General features: G+C 44.9%; 1 protein-coding gene across 1 annotated transcript; it reads right to left on the bottom strand.

Annotated features, from left to right (window-relative positions):
* Window positions 1–365: 365 nt before the first annotated feature.
* LOC128343703 (uncharacterized) lies at window positions 366–20,029 on the bottom strand. Its single transcript, XM_053293139.1, has 6 exons — window positions 19,649–20,029; window positions 1,758–1,972; window positions 1,571–1,611; window positions 1,198–1,290; window positions 975–1,054; window positions 366–477 (listed from the first exon to the last, which is right to left on the bottom strand). The coding sequence occupies exons 1-6, from the start codon at window positions 19,729–19,731 to the stop codon at window positions 366–368; spliced, it is 624 nt and encodes a 207-aa protein (XP_053149114.1). The 5' UTR covers window positions 19,732–20,029.
* Between the last annotated feature and the right edge of the window lie 3,679 nt (window positions 20,030–23,708).

Below are 23,708 nucleotides of genomic sequence, written 5' to 3'. Positions count from 1 at the left end.
TGCAACTACAGTCATGCACACAAAATCACGTCCAAGTGTTCAGACACCTATACACATGTACTCCCTAATGTCCGAATAGGGCACATTACTCATCAAATTGCACATTACACATTAAATTGCACTTACCGTCAAGATGCTGGCCAAGTTGTGAGCCGAGGGGGCCTCCTCCAGCTACCCCCTAAGCATCCTTTGGAGACAGTGAAAGGTCTCATTCTAGGGGGAAGAGAGAAGATCAGTCATGAGTAGGAAAGACAACCTGTCTTAAGAACACAATACTGAAAAAGCACTCATACTTATGGCAGTATCGTGTTTGATTCCAGTTGGGGCGAGAAAAAACCAGGATATTTGGAAGTTGGAAAGGCCACTCACAATGATCCCGGAAGAAGAGCTTGCACGTTATATCTCAGAAATGTAAGGAAGAACCTCTGCAGGCAGTCAAACCATTTCAAGGATCCCAGGAGCAGAAGCAGCAGGAGTCTGTGCCACAGGAGGAAAAAGCTCAATGAGAATTTACCTGGGTCCCTGGCTCCAGGTAGTTGGCCCCGGACACCGCCACGTGCAGCACTGCCGACCGCAGCTCCTCAGGCAACGGCGGCTTGATTTTGCTGGAAGGGGGGAGGGGGGAATATAAGATTTCATCGTGTGAGCAGGGCTGGTGATTCAGCCAAGGGAAGCTCATGGAGAGAAGAGGAACAGGGCAACTAAGCAAGCGTAAAAACGGTTGTTCTGTGATAGTTTCTCCTCTTTTTTCAAAAATGACCAATCCATGCCTCGGGAGGCCCTGATGCAGGTAAGGCTACCTCTAGCCTTATCTGCCTCTAGCCTTATAACTTAAGAAGATTTTACAAAACCCCTTAGAATTCATTGTCATCTTTTTAAAAGGGGCAGATCCAGTTACAGATCTTGTCTAGTTTGCCACTGCCCTTTCCTGACACAGACCCCTCCGATTTAATCCCTAATCACTATGAGTCTACCTCAGCTCCGTGACGGTGTCCAGGGTTTTCCTGAAGAAGGAGCCAGGGTCCGGATGCGCTGTAACATCCTCCATTATCTCCTGGGAGAAGGTAAAGAGCAGAGGAGAGTTGATCAGTACCCATGGACTTCATTGGGATAGCTCCAAACAACATTTTCACACTGTTTTTCAACAGAGGTTTCCAAAGTGGTTTACATAGAGAAAACGGCTTTCACAGCCATCACCTTGTCGAATTCCACTGGATACTCCCACCAGGACTCAGCGTCATGCACTCTCTCCACAATGGAATTCAGCAAGGTTGTCCACCAGAGGATGACCTGAAAATTAGAAGCATTGAGTGGTTAGTGATGGATGGACTTCTCTGTGACTTCCTGGAAATGGACCAGACACCCTTCCTTTGTGGGTTGCTTCAAGTCCTTTCTTGAGAACCCACCCCCTCCATGGATTATTCTGCTGCTTCTCGGGGAGACTGCAGCAGAACTGGGAAAGGGATCAGAGCAGAGGGTGGGTGCTCCCAGATCCCCGATGGGGCAAATGCCTCTCACAGAAATGACCTGGGCTCTGTGGAGGACTGCCCTTTACTCCATGATACCCTACCTGATCTCGTTCTCTTATCTTCTCTGCTGCAGGGCTCAATTCTGGAAGGGAAGAAGACATTCAGGCCCCTCAATTTTAAATGAAGGTCCACAAATCTGCCAGTTTGCTAAGCAATAGCTATCCCACCCTCCTCAAACAGTCACCCCCAGTCCCAACCATTCCCCAGGAGCCTGGGGCACCTCCTCACCGATGGTGACTCCCGAAGATGCCTGGGAGCCCCCTTGTGGAGTTGGCGGAGGAACCGGAGTTGGCGGAGGAGCCACAGTTGGAGGAGGAGCCAGAGTGGGCTCAATCCGGTTCCTCCTCTGCCAGAACCTCCATCTGGGGGGCTTGCCAGTGATGGAGTCACATGAGGGGGAGGCTTGAAACAGCTCCCTGCAGCAGCTGCAGGCCCTTCGCAACCTTGCAGAGAGAGGAGAGAAGGTGAGCAAGAGACCTTTAAGCAGACATTTGGAGGAGAGGGGGCCAATGGGACAGGGAAGGATTGCAGAACAGCCGGGGCAGCAAGACAAGTCGTCTAATATGTTTCCAGCTATTGCATTGTCTTCTTTCCGGCTGAGGAATTAAGTAGAGACAGCTGCCAAAATGCATTGGTGCAGAGACATTGTGTGCGGTTCTGCTCAACCCAACGCACCAAGCTTATGTTAACGCTTGGAAAGGTATAGTAAAGGACCATGAAAGAGCTCAGGGGTTCAGCTCCTTCCCGGAAGGGAAAAGGTGGAGGCAACTGGGACCTTTTCATTTAGAAAGAAGAAAAGAATGGGGGCGGGGATGACAGAGGTGCACCTACCAATTGGGTTAATGGTTAGACTAGTCCTCCCAGAACACCAACTGGTAGACCAGCTCTCCCCACATTGAATTTTATCTTACAGTCTTCACGCTTGATGAGAGATGATGGGACCCATAGATTGATGGGACCCATGTTGGAAATGGGACTGCATAAGCATCAATTCTCAGCACTCATAGATTAGGAACAGAGGCAGAGAGTTTAGGACTGTCCCCTTGTTCGCTTGCTCTGTCCATCTCTGAGTTTCATCTGATGGGCTGACACTCCTGGTAAACTCCTTCCTTCCTTCCTTCCTTCCTTCCTTCCTTCCTTCCTTCCTTCCTTCCTTCCTTCCTTCCTTCCTTCCTTCCTTCCTTCCCTCCCTCCCTCCCCATGAGCTAGTTAGTACAGGGTGCAGGCTTTCTATCTAAGTTTGTAACTTCTTTGAAACAAACCCTTGCTGTTTTAGACTTTAAAAACCACTCATCTCCAGACCTCCTCTCTGAGCTCTGTTCTCATCCAGCTAAATGAGGGGTGGATTCAAATTCTCCCCTAGAATTGGGACATCTGTGGAGCACATCACAATAGGTGTCTTCACAGCTGTTGCCCTTCCTAATTGGGTGGGCAGGGGACTCTAGTCAGACCTGGCCCAGGAACAGAGGGAGACAGGCAAAGCTGTGATGAAATCCAACTTACATTGCGAAGAGGTCTTTCCTCATCTTCTCCCCCATTTCCCTCCCTGTCTAACTCTTCCCCCCTGATTAACTATCCCTCCTGTAACTAAAAGCTGACTGTCCCTCCCTCCCCCCTAGATCCCTCCCAAAACCACCCCAAACAAACTAACAAACAAACAACAAACAACAATATAAACAACACTAACACTAACTGTAACACTGAATAAATAAATAAATAGATAAATAAATGGATGGATGAATAAATAGATGGATAAATGGATGGATGGATGGATGGATGGATGGATGGATGGATGAATGAATGAATGAATAAATAAATAAATTTGACAAACAGAAACGAACTCTCTAACACTCTCTTTCCTCTCTATCTCTCCAGCTCCTCTCCACCTTGCCTCCTCCCTCCTCGCCTAACTCACCCACAAAGAGCAGCTGAGCCCCGGAAGTGTCATAAAAGAGGATGTGTCACGAGCCTCAGCAATGGCCATTCGTCCTCTTGCCTGTAGAGGTTGCTTCAGGACTTGGGGGCATCTCCTGCCAACTGGGCAAGAGGACCCCAAGTGGAGGGCAAAGTGGGGATTCTCTTCATGGAGCAGCGGAGGGGAGCACTTGGCTCTTTCTACCCCCTGCACAGCAACCCTCCAGTGATGGTTGCTGGTGTCTATTTTATGTTTCTTTTTAGATTGTTCTCTCACTTTGGGGACTGGGAATCCATCTTTCTTTCTTTATTATTACTCTTTCTTTCTTCTTATTATTACCTTTCTTTATTATTATTACATAAACTGTTTTGGAAACTTGTGTCAAAATGTGGAATATATGTAGTAGTAGTAGTAGTAGTAGTAGTAGTAGTAGTAGTAATGGTTCTTTCAAACCTCACCCTTCATGTTCTTCTATCTGTTTGAGAAATCAGAGGGCTCTCTTGCCCACCCTGTTTAAAGCGGCACCACCACCGCAGGCCCCTCAGAGCAGACACCCACACCTCCATCCGCTGCCATTCATCCAAACAGCTACCTTTGTGGCTGGGGTCTGCTCTTGTTTCTGCAAGACACAAAGACTACTTCCTTCAGTGCCATCTTGACACCCATTCACATCTACTGGGACACACATCTGTTAGCTTTCTCCCCCCTCCCCCTCCCCCCCACGGGCTCTGTCCTCTGCTCTTTCCAGAGTGTGGCAATGCTCTCATGTGCCCACCAGGAGGCAGTGTAGAGCAGGTTGGTGGCTGCTGCTAGATTCCCATAGGGGTAAGGTTCCGTTCTCTATAGGTTAGAACGGAACCCCGCGAATAACGAGGGTCACCTCTAAAAAAAAACCCAACACAGTAGCAAATGGTTCTGCTTAAGCATTAAGACTGTTCCCCTCAGGCTCTTGAGATGTTAACTTTCCCCATGATTACAGATATGGCTAGCATACCAAGAACCATTGCCACTCATTTAGTGAGAGCAGATGACTGTTCCTTTTGATTTCTATGGGGGAAGTCTACAGGGTTCCAGAACTTTCTTTATTCATTTATCATCTGTATATACCACCCTACATAAAATCTCTGGGCAGTGTACAATTAAAACCCAACAACTATCCATCATATAAAACAAATTAAATCAACCATCAATAAAACTTGGACGCACTTAGGGTTGAGTCTTTGGGGTAGGTTTTGATAGTGCATTGAAGAAAGTAAGCAGTAAACTTTATTTCGGTCGTAGACCAGCAATACAACAATATTAAAATAATAATGATAATAACAATAATAAGATGGTAATATAAAATCAGACTACATTTATACGCATTTGGCATATTATATAACAATATTTGGCCACGATATGAATAACATCCGGATTAGGATTAGCGAGCAAATAGTTTAAATTGAAGAAAGTAATACGCTGCATTCCTTCAGAACTGCCTCGAAGAGCTAGTGGATTCCTCCTGTTTTCTTTCTCTCCTCCTCCTCCTCCTCCTCCTGTCACTTCCTGAATGCTGTAACCTCCTTCCTCTATAGTGCCACAGCTGCCTGTGTTGCTTGCAATTGCAAAGGAGCCTTCACAATGGAGCCTAGAATAGCCACTTTCCTTGTTCTAAGGAGGCACTGTCTTAAACAATTCATACACCAACTAGAGTGTGTCAGATAAGATGAAGAAATGTAATTTAATCTCTCTCCCCACCCTGACCAATCTTACTTTTTTTTAAAAAAAAATCTTGTTGAATTTTTTTTACCTGGCTTCAATGCTGCTCTTACATTTATTTCTCCTTTCAGCAACCTCTTGCTTCTTTTTTGCATTTGATTCACAGGCTGCCATTTTATGAAGTGTTTCCTAGTTTTGCAGTTCAGCCTGACAAAGATTTTTTAAAAATCTGGAGTTCTACAAACTTTTTTTTAAAAAGAAGTGTGTTTAGTGTTTTGGTGGGAAGGAATTCATAAATGAAGAGATGTTTCAAGTGTAAGGCAGACATCCAACACAGACATTTTTCGTGCAGCTAAAGGTCTTTGTCTAGAAGCATGATTTCTATCCTGTTTTTTCAATAAAATATTCTCAAGCTGGGGCGTGGCTACAATTGAACAATGGGGGACAAAGGTCCCTGAAGCCCAGAAGGGGGAGGGACCCACCGGCCTTGGTGACAGCTTGTCCTTTGCTTTCTTGCTCATGCCTCTCTGAAGAAGAGGGGGGTGGGGTAGGGGCAGGGGCAGGGGCTCATCTTCACTTTTTAGCCAGGGCCCTCTTCAATTTGCCATGCCCCTGTTCACAGGGCAACTGGATTTTGCATCTCATTCTCAAATGAATTATTGCACAACGTTTTTCTTCATCTGAACTTGATATATCCAGCAGCATAGACAGAATTTTATAGCATAATATGTTGTGTCAATGGAGCAGCTTCTTTCTCGAGTAGATTGAGGTAAGTGAAGCTGTGGCAGTGTAGTCTCTGATGGTATATACAGTTCCTACTAACATCCCTCCCTCCCTCCCTCCCTATCCGCATCCCTAAAAACATCAGTGTCTCCAGTGCAGCACAGAAGAGGTTCTCCTAGGTTTCCTTTGCCTAGCAATTCCTGCTGCGATCAGCATGAGCAAACGACCATACATTACAGACGATTTGGAGAATAATTCACCCGAGTCCACCCCACAACAGAGATGAAAGTTCATACATCTCCTCATCCCAGCATTTGTTCCACAAATTTTGTGTGTGTGTGTGTGGGGGGGGGGGGTACTTTAATATTTGGAATGCATGTAGAGGGGTAGTTAGGAACTGTGGCGGTGTTAACTAACAGGTTACTATCTACTTGGTAGATGATAGACAATTTTGTACGTACCAAGGAGGAGAAAACTTTATAGTTCCAAGAAGCTTTATTGAATGCTGCAGAGTTAACAAAGTGGCCATCTAGGGCACAGTTTCTCAATGGCTGATCCGCGGACCGGTTCCAGTCCACGACGAGTTGAGTGCCGGTCCGCGACTTGAGGAATTCCCCCCACCTTCCACTGCAAAGCTCCATGTTTTTTAAAAAAGCTATTCCAATTCCAGCCGCTTCGCGTCCGAGCAGATGGCCATGGGTGTGTGTGAGCTGTCCAGTGGTCCTTCTACCCGGCTCCCCTGGCGGCGGGCGGTGGATACCAGAGCGACGCCGTGGCCTTCCCTCCAGCCCGGCGTCGCTTCCCAATTTCGAGTCTGGCAGTTAATACAGTTCACTGCGCAGGCATGCCTCGCAGCGGGAGTGACACCGTGGCCTGCCCTGCAGCCCGGCGTCACTTTCCCAATTGCAAAGCGCCCGTGTATTCTGTGAGGCTTACTTGGCTCAGGTCAGCAGTTGGGCGGGAGCTGAGAAAGGGAAGGTGGAGCGGGAAGTCTGGACGCAGCAGCAGTAGTGACGAGGCTGGCACGATGAGATGGTGTTGCGGGGGGACCTGGGGGTCCAGCTCCACTAGCGTGCAGCTGGCGAAAGAACCGATGAGCGTTGGGGTAGGCAAGGTAAGAGGAGGATTTTGTTCCCTTTCCCACCCCTTTTTTAGGGTTCGGCTTTCTCTCCAGTCAGGTCCTAGGACGGGCAGAAAGACCGACTCCCAGATGCTGCCGCTCGAACAGGGGGTCCTTTTCTCCCTCTCCTTGTGCACCCCCCTCCTGAGCCTTTATTTGCTCAGAAAGCAAGCAGGGAAGGTGGGGAGGCTAGCAATGAGAAGGCAGGGAGCTCTCCTTGCTTTTTCCTCCTTTCCCTGGAGATCTTTTAGCTAAGTCACAACGAGAGGGTCTGCTGCCCATAGATCTTCTTTTCTCTGTTGCATCCATGAAGAGAAAGGGGCGGGCGCAGCCGTTTAGGAACTGGCCTAAAACTGGGTTTGATTGGCAAGATTTCCCTTGAGAAGAATCACGGGGACAGCGGCTGCTAAGTTGGGTAGGCAAAATCTGGTGAAATCCTAGAAATTGCTGCTTTAAATTTCCACTGGTCAGATATGTTTGGCAGCTGTGTACTATTTAGCTCTGTTCTCCACCCCATTGCTGGAAGAAGAAGAAGAAATTCTGCAAAACCAAAGCTTGCTGTACAAAATTACTATATGTTGTGGAATTTTGCTTTTCATATTTTCCCACTATTTAAAAAGATTTTTTTTTCACTGCTGAAATAATAATATGATATGTTTGAATCAGTTGTAGACTTGTGCTAATGAGATGGATACAACCCTTATGGCCCTAAGCATTTTTAGAATTGCTTCCTTTCTGCCAACAATATTTTGCTCACTAAACCAATATTCACATTATTAAATTGGATTAAGTAACTCTGGTTCAAGAGTTGCTAGTTGCTAGTGTGTATTGCACATTTGACACTGTCATTCACCCGATTCAGATACTATAATTGCACCACTGTAGCTGTTTCTAGCAGCCGAAAGGGGGAGGAAGTCCTACCCCTACTGTATCAATCACCTATGCACCCCACCTCTTGTCCGTACAGCAGAGCATGTCTGATGAGCCCTACTCGTGATGGCCAGTGCTCCTGTGATTGCATGTCTGAAATGGGAAGAGCTCTAAGCATGATGGTGAGTGCTTTCAGGATTACAAGGTTGGATCAATCCAACCTTGCAATCATAGAAGTGCCCGCCATCATAAGTACCATGAATATTTGTATACAGCTCTTCAACCAAAGTTCACATAAAGGGTTGTGTGATCAAATTTTTATTTCTCCCTGGCTGCCCCCACCCGGCAGCCATCCCCAGCCATCCCCTCAGTTGCACACTGGCCGGCACTGGAATTTTTAAAAAGACATGGAGGTTCACAGCAGGGGAAGGCAAGTGGCAAGCAGAGCGAGGTACGGCGCGGTGGGGTGGTTCTTCCATCAGTTTTGTTTCAAACTTTCTCTCTCTCCCTCAAGTCAAACCTACCTATCCTCTTTCAAACTCTTTCTTTTCTAGTTTTTTTCTCTTTGTTTCTCTTTCTCTCCCCCTTCAAGTGTGCCCCATCCCCTTTTTCTATCCCTCTGTCTCTCTGTCTGTCTCTCTCTCGCTCTCTAAGCCTGCCCCATTCTCTTTCTCAAGCCAAGCCTGCCCTATTCTTTCCCACTTTCTTTCCCAGTCTCACTTCTCTCTTTCTTATAAAAGCCTGTGTGGTGAAGGATCAAAGTATAATCTTCTTATCGAAAATTAAGATAAAAACTTCTCTTATTTTTTCCCTTACAAGTGCTCTGTGTTAAGTGTGATGATTTGGCAGAGGTGGAAAGGAAGAACAATGTATTTTATTATGTATTTTGTACAGATTGTATTGTGTTTATTTTATTAGCATTTTAATTGAATTTATTTTATTGTAATTTAAATTAATCTTGGCCTGCCAGAACTTCAAAAGTTAAATTTTGATTAAATTCATTTTAATTAATTTCACTTTAATTTTATTGATTTAATTGATTGATATTAAGTGTTACTTTACTAACTGTTGGTCAAGAAACTGCACGAAGAACGTAGCGGTACTTGAAACTCCACACAAAGAATTTAGCGGTCCTTGACTCCAAAAAGGTTGAGAAACACTGATCTAGGGGATAGCTACCAAAGACAAGACGGACCCAAGATGGTGTCTGTCCAAAGCTTGATACATCTGAATACATCATCATTCACAACAAGCCAGCCGGGTAGTCCGGCAGTACAACTCCATATTAGGCCATCAGGCTTACAATACTACCATTGTTAAAGGAGTGCTTATGCAGCCTCTAGGAGGCAGTTCAGATACCAGCCTCATCACCTCTCCTGACCAGCAGGCCAGAACAAAGCAAGGCATAGAGAATACATATTATGTTGCAGGTTACAAGGTCTGCTTAGTATGAGAACCAAAGCATACTACGCAGATTCTTTCCCACTGACATATGTTCAGGAATACAAGATGGAGGGGACTCTCTTCAGCTACCATCCAAATGGTGTAGCAAGAGCTCAGTTCTCCATTAACAACATACCCTAGGATCAATACAGAGAGATCAATATGAAATGCTTAGATTCCCAGGTAACAGTTCAAAGGCTGCAGGGGTGCCGCCTTAAGAGTGGGGAAGGGTACACTCACCCCTCCCACCACTTCCTCCTGCCGGAGTAGTTTGCTTAGAAAGCTCATCGGGGCAGCAGCGCATCTCCCTGCCACCCCATTGCCCCCGTTGGCCAGACATCCCTGATGTGCCTGCATGCACCAGCATGCACACACGCCCACGTGTGCAGGCACGTCAAGGACTTCCAGCCATATCCGGCCAACTCTCAGGGACACTTCCTGCCTGCCTGCCTTGTTAATTCCTCTCTCCCTTCTCTCCCTTCCTTCTCCCTTGCAACATGCAAGCTCCTCTCTCCCTGCACCATGTGTGCAGAGATGCAGAATCCATCTGCATCCCGCTAGATAGATCAAGATCCTATCTCTTCCTATCTAGAATGGAGTTCTCTAATAAATACTCCTGATATTGGTTTGAAACTATGAACTGGCTCCAAGTTATTTTACTCTCAGCATACACGCATGCCTAAGCAAATTCCGCTGTGTTGTGCCTCTGTGCACTCTGCTATCATGAATAAGGGTTTCTCCTACCAGAGGGAATTCCCAACAGCACTGGTGATTCCTTGCTGTGTATGTCAGCTTGATTAATTTCATGTGTTACATTATTGTGAAATAGAAAAGAATAGAAAACATTACACAATTGAAACAATATAGGTCTCAATATTCTACTACCAGAAATATATGACTACCCCACTTAATATGTCATCCTTTCTTCCGATCTATATTTCATCATATTTCTGTTTTTATTCCAGTCTAAGAGAAATCTATTCAACACATTGAGATTATTGTTGTTCCTTCTTATCCACCCTTCTACATAAGAGGTAAATTTCAAGAAGTTAATAATACCCTAGCTATTATTTTTCCCATTATTTAATAATTGGAGTTGCTTTTTGTTTCCAGCATTGAGCTCCTAAACTCCTAGCTGTCACAAGCAAAAGAAAACTAATCTGTACCTCTTGTTTTCTTCCCAATTAAACCTAATGGCCCAATACTTGATGTTTAGAATCTAGTGGAATAAGAACGCTCACTATCTTTTGGATTCTATCTAGTCATGGTTATGTTTTGTTAATTAGACGTTTGTCCAAGTGGCGATCCTGCGGGAGTGTTGGGGGGGGGGGACAGGAACAAAAAGGAGGGAAAGGAGAAGGAGAAAATGGAGTTGTTTCTGAATAAAGACTTCGTTAAATCTACATAAGATGGTTTTGTGTTTACAAGGGAAGCAATTTTAAAGTGGTGAATTTTGAGCCAGCTATGCGTGGGAGCCTGCAAAGCTTGTGACTGTCTCTGCATCTTCATTTCATTTCATTACTGGGCCTACATTTCTGAACTACTGCATTCTACTCTTGGGAATGCAGGAAATACTCCTGGCACTGCCATATATTTACAAACAGCACAAACTGAGTTAGCTAGATTCAGAAAATGAAGCAACAATCCACAGACAATCCAATTATGCCCCTAAAATATATATTAATGTAATGTATGCCATCGGGTTGGTGTCAGGTATAGTGGAAAAAGTGATTAACCTGGATCAAATTGACCTGGTTTAAGTTGCTGCTCTATCAAGTTGCTTGCTGAGTCACCTTCAGCAAGAGCTTTTTCAGGGAGCATCTTCACTTTGGGAGGGTTAGTGTGCGGCCACATATCGGCCCGATTAACCCAAAGTGCCTGAAAATTTTCAGAGGGCACTTCACACACCATTCAGGGGTTTTCCTCCATATTGGAACCTAGCCTGGTTTATGTCCAGGGTTAAAAAATCCTCTTCTTGCATCGGCATATCCGTTATGCCCCCAACTTGCAGTAAAGCCTCGTGGTAAGGCCTGCTGTCTAAAAAGCCTCCCGGATGCTTTCCAGACTGGACACTACAACAGTGTCACTACATGTCCATTAATTGTCCTTCCGCACTGCCTGGGTTTCTGCATTGCAGTCCCTGCGCTGTCAGCAAGGTGCCGTCCACATCTCCAATACCTTTGTCAGGATATATCTCTGTAAGGTGTTGTGGTAATATGCTTTCAGGTGAAAATAGCAAGTCACTGTAATTCCTGTGATTAGTGACTAACAACATGTGAGGCCAATTACAAGATACTGAGTAATGATCTGCAGTGATTGGCCAAGGCCAGTATAAGAAGGAGGCCCAGAGAGGAGCAGAGTGTCCACAGTGGCAGATGCTGCTACACTGTGGTCCACCCGGCTGAACTATGTACATTCTGTATCCATGTGCCTGATGTATATCTATATCTATGTGTAAATGGACTTACTGAGCTGCAATATCATGTGAGCACTTTTTCTACAATATATTCTTCAGTTTAAATCCTTGCCTGCGTATTGGAGTCTTCTTACATTTCCACTGGGGTACTGGAATGTAACTCTGTGAGTAGGGCACATCACCAACAGGTTATGGGCCCAGCACGCTTCCGCTGTGCCCTGTGATGAAACATGAAGCAGGAGAAGAAGGATTGAGTACCCCTAGTAACGTGAAGAGTAAGGTGTGGACTATGGTGTGTGGACAAACACATTACATCCCAGTAAGCAAGTTAAACGGGATGAACTATTTGGCTTGGAGCCTGAAAATGCAAATGTACCTGCGGAAAGAAGGTTTGTGGGGAGCTGTGATCAACCCCCCGATGAACCAGATGCTGAAGAACAAAGGCTGGATGAGAAGGCGTTGGCCAGCATAGTGTTATGTTTGGAGGATAACCTGCTGGTTCATGTGAGAGGCCTCGATACAGCTTTGGAATGTTGGAATGTGTTAAGAGAGCTGTTTATGCATAAGACTGCATGTTCCAAGGTCATGTTGACTAGGAAGCTATATCGCAAGCAATTAAGAGCCACGGAATCCTTGGGAAAGCATCTGGAATATATGCTTGCAACATTTTCTGAACTATCTGAGTGAGGGATGGACTTAACAGAGTGTCACAAGGCATTTGTGATTCTGTCCTCCTTAAACGAGTCATGGGACACACTTGTTATGTCCCTGGAGGCTTTGGATGAGAAAGAGTTAACTGTAGATCTGCTATCTGCCCGGTTGCTGGAGGAGGAAAAGAGACAAGAAGAAAAAGCAGAGCGTCGAATGGACAGCTGGAAAGCTTCAGGTCGTGAGGAGGCTGAAAGCGTCCAGAATGTGAGGAGGTGCTTTAAATGTGGTTCCTGTAAACACTTACAAAGAGACTGTAAGCAGAGATTGCTTGCAGCGCGAAAAGGAACTCAGCAACAAAGAGGCGGTCGTCACGTGAACCTGATACGCGAGAGAGACAATGTGAGTAGCTCAGAGTGGATAATAGACAGTGGATGTTCTCAACACATATACGTGGATCCTGAACTTTGTCCAGAACTGAGGCCAGCTACCAGCAAACACGTGAGCCTGGCTAATGGCAAGTGTTCGGACATTATGGGGGAAGGAACAGTATGTATTCCAGAGTTATGTGATGAAGTAAATGCTTTATGTGTACCAAGCATTAGGCAGAACCTAATCAGCGTTCCTCGTTTAGATATTGCTGGATACAAAGTGAGTTTCAGCAATAAGGAATGCCTAATAACCAAAAATGGCAAAGTGATAGCAAAAGGAAAAATGCATAATAACCTATATTATTTAGAACAGAATGAAGCAGCCTCAGCTGTGCATGATAATATACCTTTTCAAGACAGGTGTATTCATCTCTTGCATAGAAAGCTAGGTCATGCATGTTTTTCCACAATAAGTAAAATGCCTGAATTTGCAGAGGGCTGTGATACAAAGAAGTGTACTAAATACCTTGATTGCGCTATTTGTAAGCAAGCCAAAAGTAAGGTATTTTCAGTAAGTAAAAGGAGTAATAGAGTAACCAAAAGGCCATTTGAATTGGTACATGCTGATCTGATAGGACCACTGAGTCAAACTAAAGGAGGGGCCAAATATGCTATGGTTATTGTTGATGACTTTTCCAGATTTGGGTTCTGTTACCTATTAAAAGACAAGAAAGAGGTATTTGCCAGATCTAAAGAATGGTTTACCTATGTGGAAAGAAAATTTGTTGCTTTCTGTTGCTGAGATACAAACAGATAGAGGAACTGAGTTTCTCTCTCATCAGTTCCAATTTTGGTTGAAAGATATTGGGGTATCGCACAGAAAAACCAATCCATACACCCCTGCTGAGAATGGGGTGGCTGAGAGGAGAAACGGGTTACTACAAGTCATGAAGGATGCCCTGCTCCTGGATGCCAACCTTGAAAGAGTGCTCTGGGGGAAGGCAATTTTAACAGCTAACTATATTGTGAATAGGCTGTGGAGCTCTGCAATTCAGCAGAGCCCCTATTACATGTTATTTGGTAAGAAACCATCTGTTAAACATCTGTGTGTTTTCGGGAGCTATGCTTATGTGCATATTCCCAAGCAGTTAAGGAGAAAGAACCAGAACAAAACCAAGAAGCTGAGGTTTGTAGGATACGATCCAGCTACCAAAGGATATAGATTCCTAGACAAAGATAGGATCGTTATATCCAGTTCGGCCAAGTTTGCTGAACAAAGTAATTGGGAACATGTGCACGATAATACTCTCCCTAAAACAGAGGCACACTCTGAATCAGAGGATGAGGAAGAGGTAGCGTCAGATGAGGATGTACAACCTAGAAGGTCTGAAAGGGAAACAAAAGGAATACCCCCAGAAAGATTTAAAATAAACAAAATAGAACATGTGCTAGTGGAGCCCATGACATACTGGGAAGTTTTGAAGCTGCCTGTAAGTAAGAAAAAAGAATGGGAGAAAGCTATGAAAAAAGAAATGCAGGCAATGGAGAAACTTCATGTGTTTGTTCCTACGAAATTACCAAAAGGTGAAGTTGCTGTAGGATGCAAGTGGATATACAGGAAGAAAATCACACAGAGTGGAGAGGTGATTTACAGAGCGAGGCTAGTAGCACAGGGCTTTACGCAGCGCATGTTCATACACTATGATGAAACTTATGCTCCTACCATTAGAGGGGAATCAGTGAGAATATGTTTGAGCTCGGCTAAGCAGAGAGGTTTTAAAGTATACCATTATGATATTGAAACCGCATACCTCAACGCTGAGCTAGATGAGGTTTTGTACATGAGAGAAGCACCAGGCTACGAAAGCAATGAGCCTAACGTTGTGTACAGACTAAAGAGAGCCATATATGGGCTGAAGGAGTCAGCTCATAACTGGAATCGCTGTCTAGATAAAGAACTGAAACATCTGGGTTATAAAAAGAGCATTGCAGACCCCTGTATGTATATTAGAGGATCAGGAACCAATAGAACAGTAATATTGGTCTATGTTGATGACTTGTTAGTGCTCGTGCATGATGGAAAAACAAAGAAAGAGAATTGAGGTGGAACTTGGCAAGGTATTCACCCTCAAAAGTTTAGGTTTGATTCAAACCTATATTGGCATGCATGTAGAGCATACAGACGAGGGGTACATACTAATACAAGACAATAAGATTGCACAGATGTTAGCAGAATGTAACTTGGAGCAGTGTAAAACAGTAGAAACACCAATGGTGACTGGTTTCTTAAATGAAGACAGTTGTACAAGTGAACCATTTGAAAATGTGGAGCTATATCAATCTATAATTGGGAAATTATTGTACTTAGCCCAGTGGTCAAGGCCTGACATATCGACAGCTGTAAATATCTTAAGCAGATTTTCCACCAAACCCACGCAAAGACATTGGGTAGGTGTTAAAAGAGTCTTAAGATAACTAAAAGGTACAATGAGCAAGGGGTTGCACTTGGAACCTGATGAAAGCCTAAAAATTGAAGCCTATGTGGACAGTGACTGGGCTGGCAATGTACAAGATAGAAAGTCCATCACAGGATATGTCATATTGCTTGGTGGTAGCTTAATTGGATGGAAGACGCGAAAGCAGAATAGTATCGCGACATCCACAGCAGAAGCAGAATATGCTTCATTATCTGATCTGTGTACAGAATTGACATGGTACAAACAGATGTTAAATGAGTTGGATGAACATGTGAATTATCCAATTACTGTGTATGAAGACAACCAGACCTGCATACAGATTGCAGAAATGGAAAAAGTAAAGAATAGAAGTAAACATATTGATATCAAGTTTCAGAATGTGAAGCATGCTGTTGATAATGAAATCGTGAAATTGGAATATTGTATGTCTGAGAATAATCTAGCAGACATTATGACGAAACCCCTATGTGCAGTGAAGCATAATGGAATATGTGAAAAGCTGGGCCTGCACAACACCTAAAAGAGATAGGAGGGGTGTCAGGATATATCTCTGTAAGGTGTTGTGGTAATATGCTTTCAGGTGAAAATAGTAAGTCACTGTAATTACTGTGATTAGTGACTAACAACATGTGAGGCCAATTACAAGATGCTGAGTAATGATCTGCAGTGATTGGCCAAGGCCAGTATAAGAAGGAGGCCCAGAGAGGAGCAGAGTGTCCACAGTGGCAGATGCTGCTACACTGTGGTCCACCCGGCTGAACTATGTACATTCTGTATCCATGTGCCTGATGTATATCTATATCTATGTGTAAATGGACTTACTGAGCTGCAATATCATGTGAGTGCTTTTTCTACAATATATTCTTCAGTTTAAATCCTTGCCTGTGTGTTGGAGTCTTCTTACATTTCCACTGGGGTACTGGAACGTAACTCTGTGAGTAGGGTGCATCACCAACAGCCTTCTTTCAGGTTTTCTCTTTGCAATACAGCGCTACAACCTTGTAAATAAATAGCTGTATTTTCCCGATGCAAAAGTTTCGTGCAAGCTAGAAAAGACTCCTCCCCCTAGTGTTGGTTTTGCGCAACAACCTCTATTTACGAGTTGAAAACAATTTTGCCAAGCTGCAGTCAACTACTGCTGTTCAGCGGGTAATCTGGAAAATGCCCTGGGAGCTTTCCAGATAACACTCTGTTCAGCAGTAAAATGCTTCGGCTTCAGGATCATTTTAAAAATGAAAATAGCTTGCGCAACCCTCCTACAACGGGAAAATACAGCTATTTATTTGTGATGCACATGCAACGTTGTAGGACTAAAACAGAAGGATAAATCCTAAAGAAGTCATGGGAAATGTGAATGGCACAATTCTGACAGCACAGGATTTGCAGTGTTGAAAGACAGGCAGTACGGAAGCACACTTAACAAACAGTAGTGACACTTTTGTAGTGTGTACTCTGGAAAGCACCCTGGTCAATTTCTTTTCCTCTCAGTCTAATTTTTCTTGCAGCATTGTTGTGAGGATAAAGTTGAATAACCCTGTATTCTGCACTGAAGTCCTTAGAGGAAGAGCAGGCTATCAGTATGAGAAATAAAGAAGGAAAAATTAAACATTTTCTTTGAGAAAATGAGTTTTTTCTCTTTTTAAAAACAGGAAGCCAGCACAGATGTAGTGGAACATGAGCATAAAAGAAAGCATCACTAGCATGTATTTGGAGAAGTTTGCCAAGTCTTTACTCCAAAGAAGAGAAACTTGAGCTACTAACTATTTATTCCATGTTATCCACGTCAGTGTTCAGGACCGTGTTCCAAATGACTGGTATATGAATGAGATGAATGAGATTTTCTCAATCAAAGGATTTGAGAGAAGGTTTGGGTAGCATTCATATCTGTGGTATGATAAAAGTAAAGTGCATAAAGATTTTCTTAATCACTATGTGAGAAGGAGTCTAATGAGAGTGTGGGTAAAATATAAAAAATGGTTGGAATTTAAAACTCCATGATGGCTATCTCCAATTGAAGCTTTAGCATGTAAAGAGATCAATATGCAACCTGAATGGGGTACCTATAGGGATTTGTTCTGTTTCCAAGAAAAGGGCTGTAAGCAAAAAAACCTAACTGAAGTACAAAATCTGGTTAGTAACTGGTTTCAGTACCATCAGTTCAATGAAATCGATAAGAAGGATCTTAAAGTTGGATTTGAGCTCTCCCCACATTGAATTTTATCTTACAGTCTTCACACTTGATGAGACATGATGGGACCCATAGATTGATGGGACCCATGTTGGAAATGTGACTGCATAACCATCAATTCTCAGCACTCATAGATTAGGAACAGAGGCAGAGAGTGTAGGACTGTCCCCTTGTTCGCTTGCTCTGTCCATCTCTGAGTTTCATCTGATGGGCTGACACTCCTGGTACCCTCCCTCCCTCCCTCCCTCCCTCCCCATGAGCTAGTTAGTACAGGGTGCAGGCTTTCTATCTAAGTTTGTAACTTCTTTGAAACAACCCCTTGCTGTTTTAGACTTTAAAAAACACTCATCTCCAGACCTCCTCTCTGAGCTCTGTTCTCATCCAGCTAAATGAGGGGTGGATTCAAATTCTCCCCTAGAATTGGGACATCTGTGGAACACATCACAATAGGCGTCTTCACAGCTGTTGCCCTTCCTAATTGGGTGGGCGGAGGACTCTAGTCAGACCTGGCCCAGGAACAAAGGGAGACAGGCAAAGCTGTGATGAAATCCAACTTACATTGCGAAGAGGTCTTTCCTCATCTTCTCCCCCATTTCCCTCCCTGTCTAACTCTTCCCCCCTGACTAACTATCCCTCCTGTTACTAAAAGCTGACTGTCCCTCCCTCCCCCCCAGACCCCTCCCAAAACCACCCCAAACAAACAAACAACAATATAACACTAACACTAACTGTAACACTGAATAAATAAATAAATTGATAAATAAATGGATGGATGAATAAATAGATGGATAAATAGATGGATGGATGGATGAATAAATAAATAAATTTGACAAACAGAAACGGACTCTCTAACACTCTCTTTCCTCTCTATCTCTCCAGCTCCTCTCCACCTCGCCTAACTCACCCACAAAGAGCAGCTGAGCCCCGGAAGTGTCATAAAAGAGGATGTGTCACGAGCCTCAGCAATGGCCATTGGTCCTCTTGTCCTCTTGCCTCTCTAGAGGATGTGTCACGAGCCTCAGCAATGGCCATTGGTCCTCTTGCCCCTAGAGGTTGCTTCAGGACTTGGGGGCATCTCCTGCCAACTGGGCAAGAGGACCCCAAGTGGAGGGCAAAGTGGGGATTCTCTTCATTGAGCAGGGGAGGGGAGCACTTGGCTCTTTCTACCCCCTGCACAGTAACCCTCCAGTGATGGTTGCTGGTGTCTATTTTATGTTTCTTTTTAGATTGTTCTCTCGCTTTGGGGACTGGGAATCCATCTTTCTTTCTTTGTTATTACTCTTTCTTTCTTCTTATTATTACCTTTCTTTATTATTATTACATAAACTGTTTTGGAAACTTGTGTCAAAATGTGGAATATATGTTGTAGTAGTAGTAGTAATGGTTCTTTCAAACCTCACCCTTCATGTTCTTCTATCTGTCTGTCTGAGAAATCAGAGGGCTCTCTTGCCCACCCTGTTTAAAGCGACACCACCACCACCACAGGCCCCTCAGAGCAGACACCCACACCTCCATCCACTGCCATTCATCCAAACAGCTACCTTTCTGGCTGGGGTCTGCTCTTAAGTCTCTTAAGTCTTTCTCTCTCTCCCCCACCAAGACTGCTCCATTCTCTCTCTCTCTCACACACACACCAAGACTGCTCCATTCTCTCTCTCCCTCTCTCTCTCTCTCTCTCCTAGACTGCTCCAGTCTCTCTCTCTCTCCGGCCAAGCCTCCTGCTGCATCCTTTCCATCTTTCTTACCCTTTCTCCATTCTTTTCCAAAATTATGAGAAGAGGTTCTCTCCCCCCCACCTTAAAAGTGTTCCATGTTTTGTGTGATAATTTGGCAGAGGTGGAAAGGAAGAACAATGCATTTTATTATGTATTTTGTACAGATTGTATAATCTTTATATTATTAGAATGAATTTTAATTTAACTTATTTCATATTAATTTAAATCAATCTTGGCCTGCCAGAACATCAAAAGTTAAATATTGATTAAATTAATTTTAAATTCATTTTTAATTCATTTCACTTTAATTCAGTTGATTGGTTGATATTAAGTGTTACTCTAATAATCAGCACCCTCGGAATTGACCTCGGTCCCCATGAAACAAGTCACGGTTGGTTTCGGCCCGCCAGGTCATTTGAGTTGTGCAGGCCTGAACTAGAGTGTGTCAGATAAGATGAAGAAATGTAATTTAATCTCTCTCCCCACCCCGACCAATCTTACTTTAAAAAAACCAAAAAGAATCTTGTTTTTTTACCTAGGTTCAATGCTGCTCTTACATTTATTTCTCCTTTCAGCAACCTCTTGCTTCTTTTCTGCATTTGATTGACAGGCTGCCATTTTATGAAGTGTTTCCTAGTTTTGCAGTTCAGCCTGACAAAGATTTTTTTTTAAATCTGGAGTTCTACAAACTTTTTTTTTTTAAGTGTGTTTAGTGTTTTGGTGGGAAGATATTCATAAATGAAGAGATGTTTTAAGTGTAAGGCAGGCAGACATCCAACACAGACATATTTAGTGTAGCTAAAGGTCTTTGTCTAGAAGCATGATTTCTATCCTGTTTTTTCAATAAAATATTCTCAAGCTGGGGCGTGGCTACAATTGAACAATGGGGGACAAAGGTCCCTGAAGCCCAGGAGGAGAGGGACCCACTGGCCTTGGTGACAGCTTGTCCTTTGCTTTCCCACTCATGCCTCTCTGAAGAAGGGGTGGGGTGGGGTGGGGGTAGGGGCAGGGGCCGGGGCCCATCTTCACTTTTTAGCCAGGGCCCTCTTCAATTTGCCATGCCCCTGTTCACAGGGCAACTGGATTTTGCATCTCATTCTCAAACGAATTATTGCACGACATGTTTCTTCATCTGAACTTGATATATCCAGCAGCATAGACAGAATTTTATAGCATTATACGTTGTGTCAATGGAGCAGCTTCTTTCTCGAGCAGATTGAGGTAAGTGAAGCTGTGGCAGTGTAGTCTCTGATGGTATATACAGTTCCTACTAACACCCCTCCCTCCCCGAAAACATCAGTGTCTCCAGTCCAGCACAGAAGAGGTTCTCCTAGGTTTCCTTTGCCTTCCTGCTACGATCAGCATGAGCAAACGACCATACATTACAGACGATTTGGAGAATAATTCACCCAAGTCCACCCCACAACAGAGATGAAAGTTCATACATCTCCTCATCCCAGCATTTGTTCCACAAATTGTGTGTGTTTGTGTGGGGGGTACTTTAATATTTGGAATGCATGTAGAGGGGTAGTTAGGAGCTGTTAACTAACATGTTACTATCTACTTGGTAGATGATAGACAATTTTGTATGTACCACAGAGGAGAAAACTTTATAGTTCCAAGAAGCTTTATTGAATGCTGCAGAGTTAACAAAGTGGCCATCTAGGGGATAGCTCCCAAAGACAAGATGGACCCAAGATGGTGTCTGTCCAAAGCTTGATACATCTGAACACATCATCATTCACAACAAGCCAGCCAAGTAGTCCGGCAGTACAACTCCATATTAGGCCATCAGGCTTACAATACTTGTTGGAAATTCTCTGTGGTGAGAGAATCCCTTTCTCATTATAGCAGAGTGCACAGAGGCACAACACAGCAGATTTAGTTAAGAATGCGTGTTTGCAGAGAGTAAAATAACTTGGAGCCAATTCATAGTTTCAAATCAATATAAAAGGCATTTATTAAGGAACTCCATTCTAGATAGATTAGAGATCCTAACTCCTCACTTTCCTATCTATCTAGCTAGATGCAGATGGATTCTGCATCTTCTCTGCACATATGGTGCAGGGAGAGAGGCTTGCCATGTTGCAAGGTAGACGGGCAGGTAGGAAGTGGGAGAGAGAGGAAGGAAGTTGAATCCCTAAGAGTAGCAATATACATATTTATTTATTTATTTTTATTTTTACATTTCTATACCGCCTTTCGTTAAAAGAAAACCCCAAGGTGGTTTACAAAAATTAAAACATACAATAAAAGCAATAAAAACATCAGGCAATAAAAACATCAAGCTAAAAACATATAAAACAAGCATAAAAACAAGACAACAGAGGGCCGAGCAGTAGTCCCCCAGCAGCACCTTCTGGACCCTCCCCTCAAGAAAGGACTGGAACCACTGCACCGCAATGCCTCCGATTCCCATACTCGAGAGGCGGCCCAGAAGGATACCATGGTCGATGGTATCGAACGCCGCCGAGAGGTCCAGCAGAACCAACAGGGACGCACTCCCCCTGTCTAGTTCCCGGCGTAGGTCATCCACTAGAGCGACCAAGGCAGTCTCAGTCCCATACCCGGGGCGGAAGCCAGATTGCAAAGGGTCCAGATAATCCGTATCACCCAAGACCCTCTGCAGCTGGGACGCCACCACACACTCCATCACCTTGCCCAAAAAGGGAAGGTTAGACACAGGTCTATAGTTATCCAGGTTGGAGGGATCAAGGGAGGGCTTTTTTAATAGAGGTCTTACCACCGCCTCCTTGAGGCACGATGGCGTCCTGCCCTCCCTTAACGAAGCATTAACGATCACCTCCAACCATCTGCCTGTCCCCTCCCTGGCAGCTTTTATTAGCCATGAAGGGCAAGGGTCAAGAGCGCACGAAGTCACACACACACTGCCCAGGATCTTGTCCACATCCTCAGGCCACACCAACTGAAAAGAATCCAACACAACGGGACAAGATGGTACCAAAGGCACGTCTGCCGGAACTGCCAAAACTCTGGAGTCCAGGTCAGCACGGATGCAAGTGACTTTATCTGCAAAGCGACAGGCAAACCGATCACACAGAGCTGTAGATGACTCCTCCCCCATTGTCTGGGGGGATGTGTGGAGCAAGGTTTTCACCACACGAAACAGCTCTGTTTGTCTGCACTGAGCAGATGCAATGGAGGCGGAGAAAGAGCATTTCTTCGCCGCCCCCACCGCCACGGAGTAGTCCCTAAAATGGGCTCTAGCCCGTGTTCGGTCGGATTTGTGACGACTCTTCCTCCAGCGTCGTTCCAGCTGTCGTCCAAGTTGCTTCATCGCCTTAAGCTCTGAGGAAAACCAAGGAGCAGAATGGGCTCCACTAAGCCGGAGAGGTCATTTAGGAGCAACCGTGTCAACAGCCCGGGCCATCTCTCCATTCCAGAGATCAACCAAGGCCTCGACAGGGTCACCAGCTCTGGACACTGGAAACTCCCCAAGGGCCGTCTGGAATCCAAGCGGATCCATAAGCCTCCGGGGTTGGACTATCTTAATTGGCCCACCCCCCCTGCAGAGGGCAGACGGAGCAGTCAAACTAAACCCCACCAGGTGATGATCTGTCCATGACAAGGGAGTGGTCTCAAATTCCACCACCTCCAGATCATTTATTTCCCGGTCGGCAAAAACCAGATCCAGAGTGTGTCCCGCCACGTGGGTAGGGCCCGATACCAATTGAGACAGGCCCACGGTTGCCATGAAATCCTGAGCCGCACCCACTAGGGGGGCCTTGGTGTGGACATTGAAATCCCCCAAAGCAATAAGCCTGGGGGAACCCAAGGCCACCTCCGAGACCACCCCCGCCAGCTCAGGTAGGGAGACTGAAGTGCAGCAGGGTGGTCGGTACACCAACAGAATCCCCAGCCTATCTCGGTGGCCCACCCTCAAGGACAAACACTCGAAATTCTGAGATTGCCTGACCGGGCACCTGGAAACGGGGAGGGTCTCTCGAAAGATGACTGCAACGCCTCCTCCCCGACCCTCGAGGCGGGGCCGCTGCACGATCTGGAAAGCTGGAGGACAAAGCTCAGAGAGACCAACCCCGCCCAGCGCATCCAACCAGGTCTCCGTCACACATACCAGGTCAGCACGCTCATCCACAATCAAATCGTGGATGAGAGATATTTTTGCGTTAACTGACCTGGCATTCAGCAGCAGCACCCTAATCCTCGAAGGAGTGTTCACAGAGCTCCCTAGGGTCAAAGGGTTGGGAGAAGGGCTGGGGAAAGGAACAGGCCTCAATTGCCTGGACCGTTTCCCCCTGTAATGGCCTGCCCAACTCCCACCGCCATACCTCCCTCTGCCTGCTACCTATGATATTGCTGCCCCCACTCCAGACCCAGTTTTTGCTCTCCCAGACACATCTCCCCAGACTAACCCACCACGGATTCTTGGCTTAATTTAAAAAAACAAAACCAGACTTGCATAATCTCCTGCTGACTTCTTAATTGTAGGAAGACGGATCTTCATGGCAGAAGGAGAGAGATCTTCTGGGCCTCAGGCAGTTCGCCCCACAGCAGAGAGCCACAAGGACGAGAGCCCTTGGGCTAGCCTGCCCTATATAGCAGCAGCAGCAGCA

Source organism: Hemicordylus capensis, chromosome 2 (genome assembly GCF_027244095.1).
Source record: "Hemicordylus capensis ecotype Gifberg chromosome 2, rHemCap1.1.pri, whole genome shotgun sequence".
NCBI lineage: Eukaryota > Metazoa > Chordata > Lepidosauria > Squamata > Cordylidae > Hemicordylus > Hemicordylus capensis.
This window is presented reverse-complemented; position numbering and strand designations above follow the sequence as displayed.